The sequence below is a fragment of the Protopterus annectens genome, chromosome 2.part0 (assembly GCF_019279795.1).
Source record: "Protopterus annectens isolate FY-2018-M chromosome 2.part0, PAN1.0, whole genome shotgun sequence".
NCBI classification, from domain to species: domain Eukaryota; kingdom Metazoa; phylum Chordata; order Ceratodontiformes; family Protopteridae; genus Protopterus; species Protopterus annectens.
The window spans coordinates 691,110,231-691,129,144 of NC_056728.1; the positions used below are offsets into that span (position 1 = coordinate 691,110,231).

Here is an 18,914-nt window from a genome sequence, read left to right on the forward strand (position 1 = left end):
TACTCGCCATGACTGTATTTCCTGACTGAGACCCCGATTTCCTGACAGGAACATTTCTTGACAAGTGGCAACCCTAGTAGGAAGTTGCAGTTTCTGACCTGGGCATAATTTGTTAAGACTGTTTTAACCTCGAATAGATAGTAATATAAGTAGCACACATCTGTCTGGGCCCAGTTACCTCTTTGTTAACTCACTCATACCTTTAAACATAGCTCGCAATCTCCCATCTCCAAAATGAGGAACACTAGCCCTCAAAATGTGGAACACATACTTTCTAATAACTTGAACGAAGAAGGTCATATGATGATTAAAATATACTGGTTTTACTTATAAAGAACTTTTAATGAATTAATACGATTCATTTCTATTTACCATGTATATCAGTTAAAAATTCCTAACAATGGATGGGTAACAGACCCGTTCAATGTGGGACTTCGAGGAACAGCAGCTCTTTAAACGAGATGAGGACGAGAACCAGAGAGAACGAGAACCAAATTAGGTACGTTCCTAGTAATGAAATACGCAATTTACGCAGTAACTGACTTGCTACAATCACACACCTTTTGTTTCACTATTACAGTAATTTATCATTTTCTTTTAATTGTAACACTCTTTTAAGGGATAGTCATTTGACCTTAGAAAACCTTTTTAATTGGCTGCTTTAGCTGTCACTTGCTGATTGGGCTATCGGGTTGAACGTGTAGGATTGTCCTGAATGGTTTGTTCTCTAGGAATTATAATCATTTTTCATGCTTGTTTGATTGGGTTAGAAGGTTATTCTTGTTGTATCTGTAGTTTGTATTTCTCATAAATATCTGTGTTAGGAGGAAAATAACACATTTAAAATAAATTATTTAACTAGGGTAGGATACAGTACTGCATCCGCTGACGTCCAGTAAACAAGCTTTCTTAAAAAAAAAAAAAAAAAAGATACGGAAACATCTATCCAAAGTAACTTGTTTGCTCCCCGTATCGCGGAAGCACTTGTTGCTTAGCATGCAGTCTCACATGGCACGAATGCCGCCCCGCCCAGCTTCTCTGTCTCCACCATCCCCCAATTCTTTCTGCAACTCCTGCTCCTCCTCTTTCCTCTCTCTCCTGTGTCAGCATGGCGGCCATGGAGATGAGGGTATGTGAAACTGAGGGTTGTAGCAGTGAAGCTAAATTGCAGTGCCCAACCTGTATCAAACTGGGCATAAAAGGATCGTACTTCTGCTCACAGGTAAGGTAGATTGTGTCTGTTGGCATGGCATCATCTCCTGGGTTTTAGCAGGGGTAATTCTCGACTCACGTGCTATCCTGATAGAGAATCTACACTTTTTAAGGTCTGTGAATGTATTAAAGGTGCACAAATAGGTACGGCATTACAGAGTGGTGTATTATGTATTACGGAGGAAGTCCTCCATCTGTACAGTGATATACTCTTGTGCATTTTGAGTATTGGTCTTCTACAGTCTGCATCTCAGGGCCTGTGCTCCTGAAGTATATGCAGATCCGGAACCTGTTCTATTCATACCGGCTGACTTAGAAGTTGGATAGAAAACGGTTTGTTTATAAGACTACAGAAATGTCAAGTAGGCCAAACCGTTTATGAATGTATAGCAGCTGTTTTTTTTATTTTGTTTGTTTTATGTTTGTATTTGAAGTGGATTTATAATTTGAGTTGCAGTGATGTAGCAGTGTTGTACTTCACTGAATTAGACTCATTCAGACGTTTTTGGCAGACGTAAGTTATTTATAATAGTGGTAAAGTTTATTTTTAGTTTAGACTTTACACGTTGTTAAATTTTTACTGCTGATACCTTAAAGTAAAAACTCATAATATCAACACCGAAATACTTACAACAGTGACAGTAGCACACACTGTCTTTTGCCTGCTTACTAGCGGTAACTTTGGGGGCTTGTTTGAAGTGATGGCAGCAGCTGGTCATAGTCTGCGCTTTTCGTAATCGGCTGCGCCTTAAAAAATGACAGTTATCCATTAGCTGTTGGCCTTAACGTCTTCGGGTATGGTTATACTGAGTACATTTTTATCTGTTGTGGTTGACCGAGTACATGCACTTTCCTTGATTATTGCAACCAATCGGGGACAAACCTAGAAATAGGGACAATTGGAGATACCTATAAAATATTAGTACTATTAATTTAGTCATTGACAGAATGAGAAAGTGTGAATGTGTTTTCTAAAGTAAAAGAAGTCTATAACTGTAATTGTCAAAATCAGGGAGAGTTGAGAGGAATGCCCCTTGATAATGTCCCAGGTGTATCAATATTGTCTGAGGGCTAACAAGCAGAGTCTTTTTACTGTAGTGACAGGAACATTTCCATTTATAAAATACAAGAGCTGTTAAGTACACAAGAATTATCTGGGAGTACTGTGAAAACTGGTGCATAAGTCATGTATTTCATGCCTACCGCAGGTGGAAAGGATCAGTTTCCCTGTGATCATTGCTGCATCACTAAGCATAACATGATCTAAGTAAAAATGATGCGAAGATATTAAGTAATGTCCACTGTAAATTTTCTATGCTTACATTCTAAAATGTACCTGGTGATGGTGGGATATTTTTGTTTTTGTTAGGTAAGGAAGCAGTATCAAGAAAACCCCTCTTCCATCTATTATTTTGTTATAAAGTTAAGATACACTGTCCTAAATGTAGCAGTAAACATCAATGTATGCATAAACGCAGTGTATTGCAAGAGTGCAGTACAAGATGTACAGCTTTAGAAAGTTCATAGTAATGATTTAACTGTAATAACTTTCCTTGGCTTGTGAAGTACACGGTCAAATGCAGGTAGATTAACTGTGATTTAAAAAAAATCGAATACTAATAGATAATGTATTTATTACATTATTTGTAACATATTGTGTAAGTCAGGATATTATGAAAATTAGCGATGCTTAGGTAAACTTGTACTGGTTAGAAATAGGAAGTTACTGGCATTTCGGGCCAGGAAGTACAGTGAGGGCATCTGTATGCGAGAGTTACTGGTGTTGGAGGCACGGTTTATAATGGAATTTTAACTTAAGGTTAAAGCAGTGTTTTTATAAAATTAGTTTTGAATAGGATTAAACAAGGGGGTGCGGCCTTCTGGATGATTAGAATTTTTCAAATTTCAGTTGCGTATTACAATAGTGGGCAACATTTTGGTTATTAAGGATACTGGAACTTGCTGTAAACTGCACAGAATAAGAAACTTTGGTAGTTTTGCATTTACTAATTAGGTCACCAGTTTATAATTTATGTAACTGTCAGACTGGTGGCAGTAACATAAAAAATGGTTTATTGTCCGTTTTGCATTCCTGTAGTAATAGAAATAAGGTAATATTCGCTATTTGCGTAATTATAATTTCAAGAAATTAAGGTGGGTTAAAAGGGCAGTAGCCTCTCTTTCTAAACTATATTACAGAAGCAGCAGTTTACAAATGCTTTTGGTCTTGATGTTAAAACAGGAGGGATCAGGTACTTGTGCATTTTCCATATTATAATGTCAATAGTTAGTCTATCATGCTTAGCAGTACCTATCATGTATAGGCAACCATAAAGAGCAGAAGGGAGATTGCTTGGGAGTGAAGTAGATGGGTAATGTAACAAAGTAGTAGGAGAGGAAGGGCAAGAGCTTGAGGCGAGTAGGATATAATGAGGAGGGCATTGTTAGCGGTGAACATGCCACTTGACCGCTGTGATTTTGGCCATCCATTTAGCTTTGTTCTTCCTAGTCTTACTGATTTTCCTTCTGAAATTAGACTTTAGTAAGACATGCACCCTTAAGTAACTAAAGTAAACTTATGCAAAGATTAATCATAACTAGAAGTCGACTATCTGAAAACCTTCTCTTCTGAAATATGAGAGTACTCGTCCTTTTGATGTTCTGCCATGATTTTTCAAAGGTCAGTGCTATAATTTCTAATGTTTGGAGGTTGAGCGATACGAGGAAGAGAGTAGTAGGCAGTGTGAGACTGAACTGACAGGAGTGAATGTGTGTGAATATTAATTACCCCAGTATGTTTAGCATTATCTAGTGCCTCCCGTATTCTGCTACTGCTTCCATAATTGACTTGTAGCCTCCCTGATCCTTTGTATTTTGTGGTGAACTGTTAGAATAAAACTGTCATTGCTCATATTCCTGTAAGACTGTGTTTATACTAAGGCACCACCAGATCACTAAAAATTATAATGAGCACCATAGCGCTACTATCTCTAAAAACTTCCTTCCAGTTCTCTCCAGAGATTCTACTCCTTAACACACTTGGATTTAATCTCCTTAAATGCTATTTGCTGCCCCTCCCATTTAGTGTACGTCATTTTTGTAACATACTGATGCTGTGAAACTCCTTACAACTTTCTCTTGCACATACACGTCACAGGCCTTACTGCTGAATACTTTCTCCATTTTTGTAACATACTGATGCTGTGAAACTCCTTACAACTTTCTCTTGCACATACACGTCACAGGCCTTGCTGCTGAATACTTTCTCCATAAATGTGCACTATTTCCTAGATTGCAACCCTGTGTAAAATCAAACAGCCCCCCCCCCCAAAGAATTTATATAGTTTGTCAAGGACCAACTCTAACAATCCCTCAATATAAATTCTTTGATAAACCTGTCTGACTGCTTCCACCCTTCCTTCTTTAGCTTTCCCGCTCCTACTGTTTCTTTTCACCCTCCATCTTGCTCACAGTCTTTACCTCACTACTTCTCCCCTCCGTCCTTTCTCAAATGTAACTCTGGCTTTGGGTCACCTGTCCTTCTGAGTGGCTGAACGTCCCTGGCAGACTTATCTTGCCCTTGTCAAATATCTCTCTTTAGACCAAGTCTCCTGTTGCAAAAATACGTTTCTCTGCTTTAACTTCCATTTTAAGTGTAGTATTTACATCCACTTAAGAAAATAGTACTGTTGCTGCCTGCCTTTTCACATAGAGCTGCTGTTTTATCACCTTGTCAAGTTATAACTGCAGCACATTTAATTTTTGAGCTACTGTGTTGCATGTGTAATTTGTATTCCTTTCTTAATGGAAATGTAATATTTTTGTCTGGCTCTGGTCATGGTTCAAAAGGGTTTTTGGATTTGTGTACTTGACCCCGTTAATGTGTCAAAAAAAAAATAGAACCACTCCTAAGCTACACAAATGTGTAAGTTCTATAAAAAGTAATAGTCTTAAGGTTTGCCATATAAGTTTGTTTACTGATTACATAGGTGTACCATCCTCAGTAGTATTGATATTACTTTGTGTGATTTTGATGCATTAATCATTGCTAATTGCATGTTGAGTTGATAACCAAGTATTTTTGGCTTGTTATTCTATAATTGCTATGTTTTTTTTTTGTTTTGTTTTTTTTTATTTGCTGCATGGGAGATTTCTTCCTGTGTACCTCCTCTGAAAATGAGCCTTACTTTTGTACAGCTGATTGTGTTAATTTTTTAAAGTAAATAAACTCATGGTAATGAAGTTTTTGAGGTGATAATTATTTATGCATACCTCTTGATAAGATTGTATAATGATAGTCACCCAGGAGTTTTTCTTTTCCTGGCAAAAAAAAAAAAAAAACACCGGCAGGGGGTTGTACGTCTCTTTTTTCCCCAAGCTCACATCTTTAGTACAGAGGGTGTCAGCTTAGTTTGGAATTGGTACAGCACTCAAGCCATCTTTGGGTGGGGAAGGCATCCTGACCATGTGTAATCTGCTCCTGATATTGGGGATATTTTGTATGCACTAAAATTGCATGAGACAATGGGTGTGTAGTAACATATACACATGCTCTGGTGTGTTCTTACCCATGACTAAACAGCTCCATTATGTTGCAAAAGCCCATGCTTTACCCTTGAGTCAGGTGAGCTGGCTGTCATATGCTTAGGCCTATTCCAGGCCAGCCCTGCAGTTTACTAGGTGTCGATTTATACCAAGTCACAAATGGGCATATGCTATACCTTTTTATTACCTTGTTTGATGGTTACCTGTCTGTGGTACTCCATTCCTTTTAGTTTCCGCATTACATTTATTATGAATTGCAAGATGTGCAGAAACAAGAACCACTAAAGCTATGTCTATACAGTTTTTAGTTACTAGATTGACCGATTGATTGTGGCTAAACAAAATAGGTTGGAAGCCTGAAATGGCATAATTGAAAAATAAATCAATTTTCACTTTCCATTTAAATAAACAAATTTAAGTTAATGAATATTTAAGTTAATGAAATATTTTAAAATACTTTAGAATTACTAAATGGGAAAAAAAGTAAATATTTGTAAATAAACTTAAGGGGTTAATCCATTCTTGTCAGTCTTGGTACTTTTACCCATGTCAGGTAGTTATAATCATTTAATTATTCTCTTGTAGTATTTAAGGAACATTTTCACCTTTTCATTCTTTCACAACACAGAAAAGGATGTTTTGCTAAATTTAAGAACCTTTTGTGTACCTAGTAGTCTTTGTTTTGCCATCCTTGGGGACCCTGGTCTGTTATTGTCTGACTACTGCCAGTTTTCTATCCCTCCATCATTCTTTTTCTTCCCCATAGTTGATATTTTCATTTCAGTGAAGTCTGAAGCTACTTAATCACTTCTGCAGTATCTCTGGGTTACTTGACTGTTTAACAGGAACATGTGAAAATTGCAGGTAAAGTTATCAAAAAATGTGAAACTTACTGCAGCAGTTGCAGAAAAATTGCATGTTTCTGTACCCTATGTTGCAGGCTGTATTAATTGTGTAGGTAATTGGACAGGTGTTACTATATGTAGATGCTTTTTAATTTGAGTTTTTATTTAAATGTATTAGAGTGGTCTTTATACAGTTCATCTTCAAAGTGTTAACAATGCTTTTGTCAAGCAGTGCAGCACACACACATTAGGCCTTCACTTGTGTGCACTAATCCTGAATAAATGTTGGACACAATTACCTGTGCCTGTTTTGCTGGAAATTTTTATTTATTAATATTGTTCCTCTAAAAGCAAAAATGTGATATATTAACAATAACATTATATTCCAGAAATATTTAAAAATGGCATTTTTTGTCCTCTACTACCTGCTAGACACTGTGACATGGGCACAGCCTTCTTGAAAGTCAGTATTACCTTGTATGTTTTGTGAGCATGATGCTGTACCATTTAAACATGTGGGATGACTGTCCTTTCTTTGTATGTATTCTGTATGTCAAGCAGACATCTAAAGTTCTGAGTTGATTACATTTTTTTAGGAGGTGACATTTGTAATACAGGTTCATAATTTTTTCCAGAGTTCAACGTTTGTTTACAGTATTTGGTAAACCTTTTGTATACTTTGCACTGCATTTTCCTTTGTATTCGTCTGTTGTTCATACTTAAGATGTTTGTTCCATCTTAGTAGAGCAAATTTTCCAGCATCTTCTAATCTATATCAACCAGTTTTTTTTTGTTGGCATTCTATAACGCATTGACTTTGTTTTGTTCTATAAAAGCCATGAGGCCTCACATCTGTATTCATTTATTTCTGCACAAAAATTCTTTGTACTTGTATCTAAAACCCCTTAATCTTATGATAAGGAAAAAGGTTTTGTCAGCCAGAAATTGAATGAGCCCTCTATTGTTTCTGCTTGTATTTAATTTCATCACTTTTTACTGGCATTTTCTTTTATATTAATTTCTGTAAAATATCTCTAATCTAAATCTTAAACTTGTTTTATCTTATCTATTTTTTCCCTTTTAGTGTTTGTGAGATGTGCGTGCCATTTTGACCCTTCCCCAGTTTCTGTCACTTGTTTTCCAATCTTTTTTTTCCATGTATTCCTATCACACAGTTTATTTCTTGAGACTGGTTTCAAAAAACTTTCTAGCACGTCAATTGGGACAATAGCTAATAAGCTTCTACACAGTTTTCTACCATATTATGATTTCTTTAGTTTTCTCCATGTTCTCTGTCCTTTTTCTACAAAAATCTCTTGAATCAGAATTTACACAATCACATTTTTGGTTCTTGTAAAATAACACCCCCCAACTTTGTCAACTTCATCAGATACTTTGGTTTTTAGGCTTAACATCATAGTATAAAATTCTTTGTGAAACACAATTTTTGTTATCAAAATCGTACCTTTTAACTCCTTTTTAATCTCTTCTTTTACCTGTTACGATCCCCTTCATCAACAAAGCAAATATTTGCCCACTTAAGGGGGCACTCTTGTTTCAAAACTACACTGCATTTGCATTTTTTATCAAAAATACAGATTTACAGTTAGTAATCTAGTATTTTATCCTTTAAGAATATTTTGTACATTTCCTTTAAGAACTTGTCTCCAAATCCTTATATTTTTCCAATATTTTACATGAGGACTCATGAAAAGCATTTGTCAAAGACTTTCTGAATGTATCTGATCAGTCATCTAATTTCTTATTTTTGCATTCTCTCTCTCAGTAATTCTCTTGCATCTTTAAACTACCATAAACAAGTTTGTCAAGGAATGCACTGCAGTGAAGCTATGGGGAGTAAATGGCAGGGACTGTATTCTTTAGAAACCTTGTATTGATTGCTATTATCAACATGTTTGCTGGTCGTTAGATGTGGGCATGTAAGGGCACAGTTAACATCCCTTGCTAAGTTTTTTGCTAGACTGCTGTTGTATCCCTTGGTGGTCAGCCTAAGTGGGGTGTCCGCCTTGGGTTGTTTCCCTTTGTGGTCACCCTGAGTGAGGTGGAGGGGGGGCTAGCCAGACTTGAAGGCAAAGAGAGGAGAGCTGCAGGTAGACATTTGATTAGTGTCACAATGTGAGCGTTCATGTGGAAATTTGTGAAGTTCATGGAAGGGTATTTGAGTAACGATCTTAAGTATCATTTTGGGATCCATTACAGTGTTTGTCATATGTGAAACTTTGTGTGTGTGGGGGGGATTATATTCCTAACTGAAATGTAACTTGACTTTTGTATGAAACTGGCTTTTAATTAAATGCTTGCCGTTTTTCTGTGTTGAGGTGCTTGTCAGGATTTTAAATTTTTTTTCATGTGGTTCCTTCTTCCTCTTGTAGAGGAGTAAAACTTGAAATTCTTGACAAAGTCTCATGCTCCAAAAATGTGAAACTTCTTGCTTTGTGTTTGGAGCAGTAGCCCATGCAAAATTTAAAAACAAACTTGAAATTCTCCTTAAAATAACAGGTGTTTATAAATACTTGAAATTATTTGTTTTTATTGCAGATTTTGCTTATTTTTCTGCATTTTAGTAGGCATAAACAGCATGTGTTTTATAGATTTATTGTTGTAGGCTGCATAACGATAGTGTACCCTCTGCATGTTTTAGTGGGTTCTGAATCAAGAAAATTTGGTTTGCTCTGCAAGCATTGTGAATGTGGTAATTGGGATGTGTTTTATGAATGTTTAATATTCCCTGTATAAGCTTTGGTAAACAGTGTGCAAATCTGAGTAAAGTGATGCATTTCAAAAAGCCTGGTATACTGTTGTATGCCCTGGCTTAACAGTAACTTCCAGCACATTTTGGGCATATTCATGCCTCTTATTTGAAGCCCATGTTTTAACAGCAGTTACACATTTTTTTGAAATACCTTTGCCAAATTTAATTCAACACTTGAGTTCCTGAATCATGTTGGAAGTTGATATACTCTGTTCTTATCATTGATATATGTAGTTTATTCTTGTTTGCACGCATGTGACATGTTGTGCTACTGTCTAATACAGACTATTTTGGGAGAGATTATTGGATATGGTTCACACAGCTTAAGACCGAGGCTGACTGTCACTTAATAGTATATTGCGGACCTGACATGTTAGCATGTATCATGTGGGGCTGTTCATGTGCAGTGCAAGAAATGTAAAAATTTGGAGGCCGCTCTGCCTGCCAAGTCCACTGAAAATGCAAACTAGATGGTGCTGCAGCAGAAGTGTACTGTGGTGACTTGGAAGCCTGACTTGTGATCTCCAGCTGTTTTTTTCCAGTGTAGACACACCAGTTTGAACAGTGTTGTCATAATGGAAAGCTGCTGTTTTATAGTGAAAGCTTCCCAGTATTTGTAGCACAGCAACAGTGTAACTGCTTGAAAAGGCTCCAGTAGAAATAGAAATGCAATAGAACGTGTGAAACATTATTTTTTTTTTTTTTCCCCTCTCTAAGGCAGCAGGACGCAAATACAAGCACTGGTAGGTTGTGCCAGCTGCATTACATGTTCAGAAGTTTGTATGACTCTTCACATTCTATAAATAATGCCATAGAAGTTGAGCCCCGATAGGATATAGATGAATGGTGTAGTGCAGGAATGGTCAGTTGACTCAGTGTAGCTTTAATAACTTTGGGCTGCTTTATTCAGTGCACCATTCAGTTCACTTTGCAAATTGAGCAAGTAGCTGAGAGGCATGTAATTCTGTTTGTTTAATCAAAGTCCACAAGAGCTGTCCTTCATAATTTACTTGGTTTGCACTATGGAAGATGTGTAATTGCAGTATCCTGTCCTTGGATCACACTTTTGATTTAGAATAAAACCACGTTATCAAAGTTAGACAAAGATATTTCCTGTTGTTGTGAGCTTGCATACCAAACTTGTGTACTGTGTGCCAGCCTTGCATATTGTATGCCAAAGTCGCAGCATGAATACAAACCTTTTGTGAATCCTTCATGCCACCAGACTCCATTGTACAGCAAACCTGTGTATGACTTTACATTATGTACGTCAAACAGGGTACTAGACCGAATTGTGTACCTTGATGAAGGTTAAGTCCTTATGTCACCTCTCTTAGCTGTTAATAAATGGCTGACTAGATTCCTTGTTTTGCATTGGCCATGCTGCTTCTCGTTATATTTTACTTGTCCAGATTGCTGTTGCATGTGTCCTTTTATTCTTGAATGGTATACTTAATGTGCGAGACATTTAGAAATACAAGCAGGTTTGCTTGTTTCTTAGTAATTGGTTAATTTTTTATAAAATGGGTTTCTATGAAGAACATTTGAGAATATTGTGCCATTGTTGCGTGGCTTCTCTGATTTCATTTCTTCAGTTAATGAGCTTAGTTTCATGTAGTTGAAGTGGCTTTATGTAGTCACTTAAATTGAAAGTGCAGTCATGAAAGGAGTTATAGGTAAGTTCTTTTTTTTACATTATCATTGCAATTTGTGCAATGTGTGATTGAGTAAACACCTTAAATACTGCTTCCTGGTTGCCTATGTAAGGAAGCGTTTTAGTGGAGTTATAGGCAACGTATAAAATGAAATTTTCTATTTTTAGAAGTGAGTTGCGAGAGACCAAATTTGAAAGTTTAGTCCTGCATCTAGAGTTGATATTTATTTCTTGGGGTTAACCCATTAAGTCTGCTGATATCTTGGGGTGTAATGATAGGATTGTTTCTTTATATCTAACTGCATTTTTTACCTTGTCTTTTTGATTCAGCTCCTTGTATTTAAAGTTGAATTGCATTTGCTTGCACATTGCCAGATTATATCCATTCAACTTGAATTGTTTGTTGTACAGACGTAAACATTTTCTTGTTTTGGTATGGGTTTTTATCGTGTACATTTGGGACCAGCTGTTGGCCCTCTGCCCCTTACCAAGCCCAGCCTTCCAGTAACTTTTTGAATCTGTGTACACGGCTAGGTATTGCGCACATTCCTGCTGCCATCTTGTGAGAGACATCAGGTTTGGATTTGTCCTGTACCAGTGGTGAGTGGATTTGTCCTGTACCAGTGGTGAGTGGTATCCATCATGGGCTGAATCATCATGCTGAGGGACCATCTCTGTTCTAGCTTGTGACGTCTGTAGTTCATCTAGGAAAGATAGGAGTGACCCAACTAGCCAGTGTGCTGTATTCTAATGCAATGTCCATGCACGGTAAGCTTGGTATGTCCAACCAGTTGTATGAGTTAGACCTGACTTGCAAGACATCTAGCTAGATGGAAACTTTGGCCCATTTTTTTATTTGAATTATTACTGCCCTAGAGTTTCTTCATTGCTTATTACCCAAGGCAGGGGATGGGGTTGCTGTTTTAAATCCTATAACTGTTGAACTGAAATGGGTAAAAGCTGGAGTTACCAGCTCCTTTTGAGTTTGTCATGGGCACAGGTACAAGGTTTGGTACATCTCCATTTTATGTCTACCACGTGGTATAGGAAAATTGTTTGACTTTAAGAAGTAGGATGGATGAGGAGGGGTGTGTATGTGTGTGTGTGTATGTGTGTGTATATATATATATATATATATATATATATATATATATATATATATATATATATATATATATATATATTGAGCTTGCTTAGGTTGCTACAAATATTTTTAATCGTGTATTGGACTTGGTCTTCAAGCTTTGGTTCATGACAAGTTACTTTGAGATGAAACATGTTTCTTGGGCCATTGGATCCCTGATTTCATTTTTTGTTTAATGTCTGGTGGAATTCTCTTGCCTAAGACTTATTTAATTTTAGGAACTTAAATCTTTTTACCCTACACTCGTGTCCTGCTCTGCAGCAGCATTTGCAGGACTGCAGTGCTTCTGATATGGGGACTCTTGTAAGTGAAAGGGTGCTCACAGTGACTGTTTGACATCATACCCCCTAATCGTGTGATCCTGGTTTTATTTCAGGTAACAAATGCTATGGGTTGACCTTGGTCTTTGTGAGCAGAGGATGACTAGACAGATGATAGAACATAGATTTATTCTGGTCGCCTTGAAGACCGGCTTGATCTGTTTAATCATTTCTCCTAACAGGCTAAGATCACCCCAGTGAAGTCCTTGTACTTGTCCTGGGAGAGCTGCAGAGTAACAGACTGACTAGCTGCTCTCTTGTGTCAGAAAACTGTGCGGTTTTGATGGCATAGCCACTTGGGGAAAGCTTTTTTTTTTTTTTTTTTTTTTTTTTCAGAAGACTAATTTTGCCACCAAGCTTGCTTTGATTAGAGATGGCTTGTTATACATTGCGCAAGGAGAGCATGCAAGTTGTCTTACAGATGTTTTTTCAGTTTCATCTTGGAACAAGTTTCAGTATCCCAGTTTGGAAAGTCCCCCCCCCCTCCCTGTGTACTTCTTGAGCACTGCTTAATTCACTGCCCTGTTGGTGTGGCAGTTGCCTACCTAGATGAGCTGAGCTCAGTCCTTTTTGAGATTGTGAGAAATTTTAGGGGGTGGAATATTTGTCAGAATTCGAGGAGGCATTAGTTCCTGTCATATTGGAAACCATGCTAATTGAGTTTTAGTTTAGATCCATCGGTAACGCATCTTTAGTTAAAGGTTTGAAAGAAGGTGGTTTTATGTGCAGTTCGATTCTTACTTATTTGCAAGAGTAATGATTAGGTTTTATTTCTGTCTGCCTTTTACTTAAATCATGGGTCTGAGGCAGCATTTTGTATTTAATGACTTCCTTCTGTGTTTTTGATACAGCATGTCATAGTATCCTTTTTTTAATGTTACTATTCTATATGGTGCTGTACTAGACTAGTTTACCTTCTGCCTTTCTGGGCATATTTGAAGTAGTGTTGGGGCAAGTTTATTGGCATTGTACTGTTTGTTGTAGTATACCATATTAGGACTGTGGTGGTGCTGCGGTAGCGTTATCGCCTCCTAGCAAGACGTTGTCCTGTTCGATTCTCAGCTAGAGCGTCTTCCGTGTGGAGGCAGACGTGAATGAGGCGTGCCTTAGTTGAAGGTTGTGTCAGGGCTGGTAACCCGGTACGTAAAAATCCACTACCAATCATTAGCGGACCGGAGTTCCGCTGTGGCGACCCCTAACCGGGAAAAGCCGAAAGACACAAACAAACTCTCTCTTCTATGCGTGAACATTCTTAAGGAAAGTAATTTTGAAGGAGAGGTTTTGTAGTGGCATTATGCTGAGAACAGATGCATGTAGCGCTGGCTATATCTTACTCAGGAGTCTGTGTAATATTGGTACTTTATTTGCTGACTTGGAATGGACCTATGATTGGATGACCTTGAATCACCTAAAACTGAATTTATTTTTTTTTATGTATAAGCTGACTTTAGAAAACTAGATTCCAGTGGTAGTTAAGTCTTCTCTTGTTTATCTGTGGCACATCACCCTGATAGCCTAGTATATACCCATGAACCTAACTACCACTAGGGTCTTTATGCCTAGCCATGCAGGCCAACCTAATAAGTCCTGGTAACACATGTGTATCTTAATTCAGGGTTATGTTAAGAGGGTGCTAAAAAGTTATTTGGGGGGTATGTTTGGTAATGTTTACTGTTTCTGTCTATAAAAGACAAGGTGGCCAGTCCGGGATAAATTTGCAATTTCCCATCCAGTGGTCAGTGTCATGTTTTGAATAGGGTTGAGGATGGGAATGTGCATCACATGGATGGGGATCCTTTTCAAGGGCATGGAGATCCTTGTGAGTCACATACCTGTGCTTGCAATATAAATAGAACATGCTAGCAAGAAAGTTTAAATCCCTGGATCCTAGTGTTTATTGTACTGCTCATTTTGTGCATGTGCAAAAGCTCCATCAGGGCTGGAGCGAAGATGCTTGAGAGGTAATCTGTGTTTATCATGTAAACCACCGTAGGAGACTGCCATGGAGTCCTCTCTCTATACTCTGTATAGGACAGTGTGGTGGTCTTCATTCACCTTGTTTGACCAACTGACCTACCAGTTGTGATGCATGCAGTGGTGTCCTCTGTTGGATTGTTTGTAATGTCTTGTATGACTGCTTTCAGTTAGAGTAAAATGATGTAGTCCACATATTTATTAGGTATTGTCGTCTTCAAATTATAACTACTTCTGCATGAGTTTTACTGGCTACCTTTCGTTGGTGGATTATTTTGAGGTTCTAGTCCTGAATTGCATAGCCTTGCAAGAGCTTGGTCATGCTGAGATAGTTTCACATGGTATCAGCCAGTCAATCCCCCTGTGCTTATCCACCTAGGGACTGCTAGCTTTTCCAGTAGAGCAGCTTGAATCTTGTTTCATTTGAGTCTGTGTTTTAAGGAATGTTAACTCGACACTGTAAAACTCCAATGCCAATCATTAACAGGCAAATGATCCGCTGTGGCAGCCCCTAACCGGGAAAAGCCAGAAGAAGATGATGATGCCTGGGACAGGCTCTGTAAGTGGCTGAGAATCTCCTTACTGTAAGTTCAAGTACTACTTGGAGCCATGTCAATGATTTTATTTTGTTCACCTACCATGGTATTTCTTTCATGTTCCCACATTACCTTGTTAACAGTGCAGAATAAAATGTATTGTTTCCTATTTTCCTATTTTTACTTCATTACTTTTAGTTTTATCTTGTTTATACTGGTCCTTTGGCTTAAGCTGATGGGAAATGTGAACTAGAATGGCTTGCAGATTTTTTTTTGGCAAAATAAGGAATAGAGGTTTTTTTTTGTAAAGCAAGCTGAAGTTTTAGCTGAAGACTTTTATAATCTAAATGATGCTTGTAATGTTAGGAGTGTAGAATAAACTTGCACAGTAGCCACAAAAATATAGTGGCTAAAACAAATTTTGGGTTTTACATTAAAAAAAAGCAAAATACAGCACATGAAGGTACAGAGGCTTGTGTGGCACTGCTTGGCATTTGCCACACTTTATCACTTGGGAGAAGCATTATTGGAAAACCAACTTGATTAGGCCGGTAATATGGGAGTAAGGTGAGGATATGGTGTGTGCTAATATTGATTGAGCAAGACAGTATTTAAGTTTACAGTGCTGCAGTTTCTTCATAACCATGTGATTCTGTCACTCTTAGGATTGCCTCATTTCCCAAGCTGGAGATGGTGAAATAATTTTCTGACAGTGAGTGGTCAGATGACTACATCCTTTTAGTGATAATGTAACCGTTTGTTCAATGTGCACATTAGGCTTTAACAGGCGTACTTTCCAATGTATATGACTGAACTGAATATAGGTATCTCGGAGGGTATGAATGTTTAAGGATGGATTGTGCTGAAGCATGTAGTTTACATAATTATTGGAGTTAGGCTCGGCTCGTGTTGCAGTGCTAGTTGAGAGTATGGGTGCATTAAGTCTCTTTGCTGAATCTGTTATGTAGTTACCTACCTTATATGTAGTGGTAGTTGGTTCCAGAGTCCTGCCACTGCCAAAGAAAAAAGCTTCTTTTATTAGTAAGGTACTGTATTAAATGTTGCTTATCGATGCAAAGAATTATATTTTGTAAGTGTAGAGAAGTGAATAGTTTTTGCCATGAGTAACTCATCCTTCAAACTGAAATGGCTATGTTCCTGGGGGAAGCTAGTCATCACATGACATAAGTGATACAGTAGTACCCATAACACTGCAAATGCCATCAAAACTATCCATCATAATACTTGGATCTTTGGTTTGGTTGCTTTTGCATAATACTTGCCCAGTAGTGTGTGACACTGCATTTTTTGAACCAATAAAAACTTTAATCAGATTTTATTTAACAAAAAATGCAGCAAACAGGTTTACAGGCAAGTTAGTTACATGGGCAACTATCAGGATAGACCCAAGTTTGCTATTAGCAAGTTTGCCAATCTACACTTGATCTACCGCAGACACGCTTGACATAAAAAAAAGTTGAAAGTAAATGGCCCCACAAGCAAACCTTGTAAGACACCCCTTATTAATCACCTTAGTTGTGAAAGCAGAATTTCTAACTGCAGCAAACATGAGTGCTAAGTAAAGCAACTGTTAACTCCAAGCTAGTATATAGATGGTATGGCTTGACATTAAAAGCTTTTTTTGAAGTTTTTTTTATAAATTTCAAATAACGTAAAATACAGACTAAGTGCGGAACTCTCTATTTCTTTAAAACTATACTGTGTATGATTTATTCAGTTCTTTTCCCATGGTTGTTTAAATAAAAGATGGTTATTTTAAGTCTTTGCATCTTTCGACTTTTTCCCGGTTAGGGGTCTCCACAGCGGAACTCCGGTCCGCTAATGATTGGTAGAAGATTTTTACGTGCCGAGTTACCAGCTCTGACGCACAACCTTCAACGAAGGTACGCCCCTTCACACATGTCTCCACACAGAAGACGCTTTAGCTGAGAATCGAACGGGTAACGTTTTGCTGTGAGTCTGTTATTTTAAGTAAAGATTGCAAATTATTTTACCACTTGAAATTTGGAATATTTTCTTCTTCTTAGTGTTGTACTGCTTTCTTTGATATGCTTCAGTGGCTAACTCAAGAAAATTTTGGAAAAAAAGGTATATATTGTTAGGGTCGTAGATAACTGCTCTTGTGGGCCATTTTAAGCCTAGCCAATTACCAAAACCCTGCACCTTGTGTCTGTAAGGTAAACACCTTAACCATTATGCCAATATTCCCTTTTCATATTTTTGTAGTTTACCTAGTAATTGTTAGAAGCCCCCACTAGCAGGCATGGAGTCTTAAAACAACCAGGAGTTGGAGAGTTAGTGTCAAAGTTCTTGTTTAATTTACAGTTGTTTGACCACAGCACACCAGCAAGCATATAAATATCTTCCTAAATATGTACATAATAAAAATGCGGTGTCAGATTGCTTGTATAACTTTTTCACATCTGCGGCTGTTTAAAAGAATTTGTGGGAAAAATTTTTGTGTGGTACAATAAATCTGTATTTTCAAGTAAATATTTTGCAGGTCAGACTGCATGTTGTGACCGTCTGACTTAAGTACTAGGGTCTTGTTATTGTCATTATTTGCTTGTGTTAGTCGCATTAATTTAAATATTTCCAATACTTTGACTTAGGATCATAGGAAGTTACTTGACTATTGGCCCTGAGGCTCTCAGCCTACCCAAGAATTTAACCCATATTTAGGCAAGTCAGCATCCGATGCCCCTGTCCAGCAGGGACACGGGTGGAATCTCAGGGATGCATTTCCTATTTCCCCTCCAGTTATCCAGGTTGTGCTTAAAAAGGGGTAAAGACGTACTCTGCTTGACGTGGAGAGGGAGTCTGTTCCACAGATAGGGGAGTCTCTGGGACACACCTGTCCTGCCAACAAATCCTATTGATGTCACAGACAAGGTTGAGGACATGCTTGTGGGTTACTCGAGTGGAGCTTGACTTGAAGATAATTTTTAATTTTTGTGATCTTTAATATAGCAGAGTCAATTTGTACTGTTTATATCATCCTTTAATTATGGAGGAAAAGTAAATGACCAAGTGAGGGAAGTCTCTTCCTGTCGGATATTTTGTAGTTTTCAATGACTGCAATATTCAGTATTAAAATCCAATTAGTATTTGCTGAGTTCTGACTCTTGTCAGGTAATACTAGACAATCATTTAAACAGTTGCACCAAAAATCTTATTTCAGCATATGAAAATCTGTAGGCATGTATAAAACAATAAGAACAATTGCAAAGATCAGTATGTTGATTGTAGAAGAGGTTTAGATATTATTTAGGCAGTATTTTTTTGATGCCACTCTGCTTGCTGATATATGGTAGGTCCGTCGGTGCTGGGTCAGAGGGTGCCTTGTATGCTACATACAGACAATCTCTTAGCAGTTTGTAGGATACAGAGTATAGTGACAGGATTTTGAGTCAGTCCATGTAGGACATGTTTAGGCCTTGTATCCTTTTAGTAAGGGATCTCTGTGGATTTTGTGGGTGTTTCAGTTGTTGCATGTGTCTGGGCAGATGTATGCCAAAGGGGCATTATTTTTAATGACTGGCCTAATGAAGGAAAGGGGGGGGTCGCAATGACATCTCTAGATCCTAGACACAATCTCTTTGTTTGTAAGCTGTGCAGTATAGGACTTTATTACAGCAATGGACACGTTGGTAAAAAGTTAAGGTCACTGTCTACATAAATTACCCAACAACTGGGTCAGCTGTTAGGGGTGTACTGTCAATATGGCAGTTCCCAAGAGTCTATGACTTCCCAAAGGTTCTAATGCATTTTTCAGCTTAGATTAATTCTATGATTTTTGGTACCAGTTTAGTCTAGATCTAAGTAAATTGCATCTAGTTTAGAATTTTTCACATTTGCGCAATCTGTTATGTAATTTTTGACGTTGCCTT

At 37.7% G+C, this 18,914-nt stretch overlaps 1 protein-coding gene across 1 annotated transcript in view; it reads left to right on the forward strand.

The window, feature by feature from the left end:
* Positions 1-1,024: 1,024 nt before the first annotated feature.
* The window catches only part of METAP1 (methionyl aminopeptidase 1), a gene marked incomplete in the record, with an annotated part of 1,416,310 nt that continues 1,398,420 nt past the window's right edge, over positions 1,025-18,914 (forward strand). Inside the window, 1 exon segment of the mRNA XM_044061024.1 lies at positions 1,025-1,222. Coding sequence (XP_043916959.1) covers positions 1,109-1,222 — 114 coding nt within the window.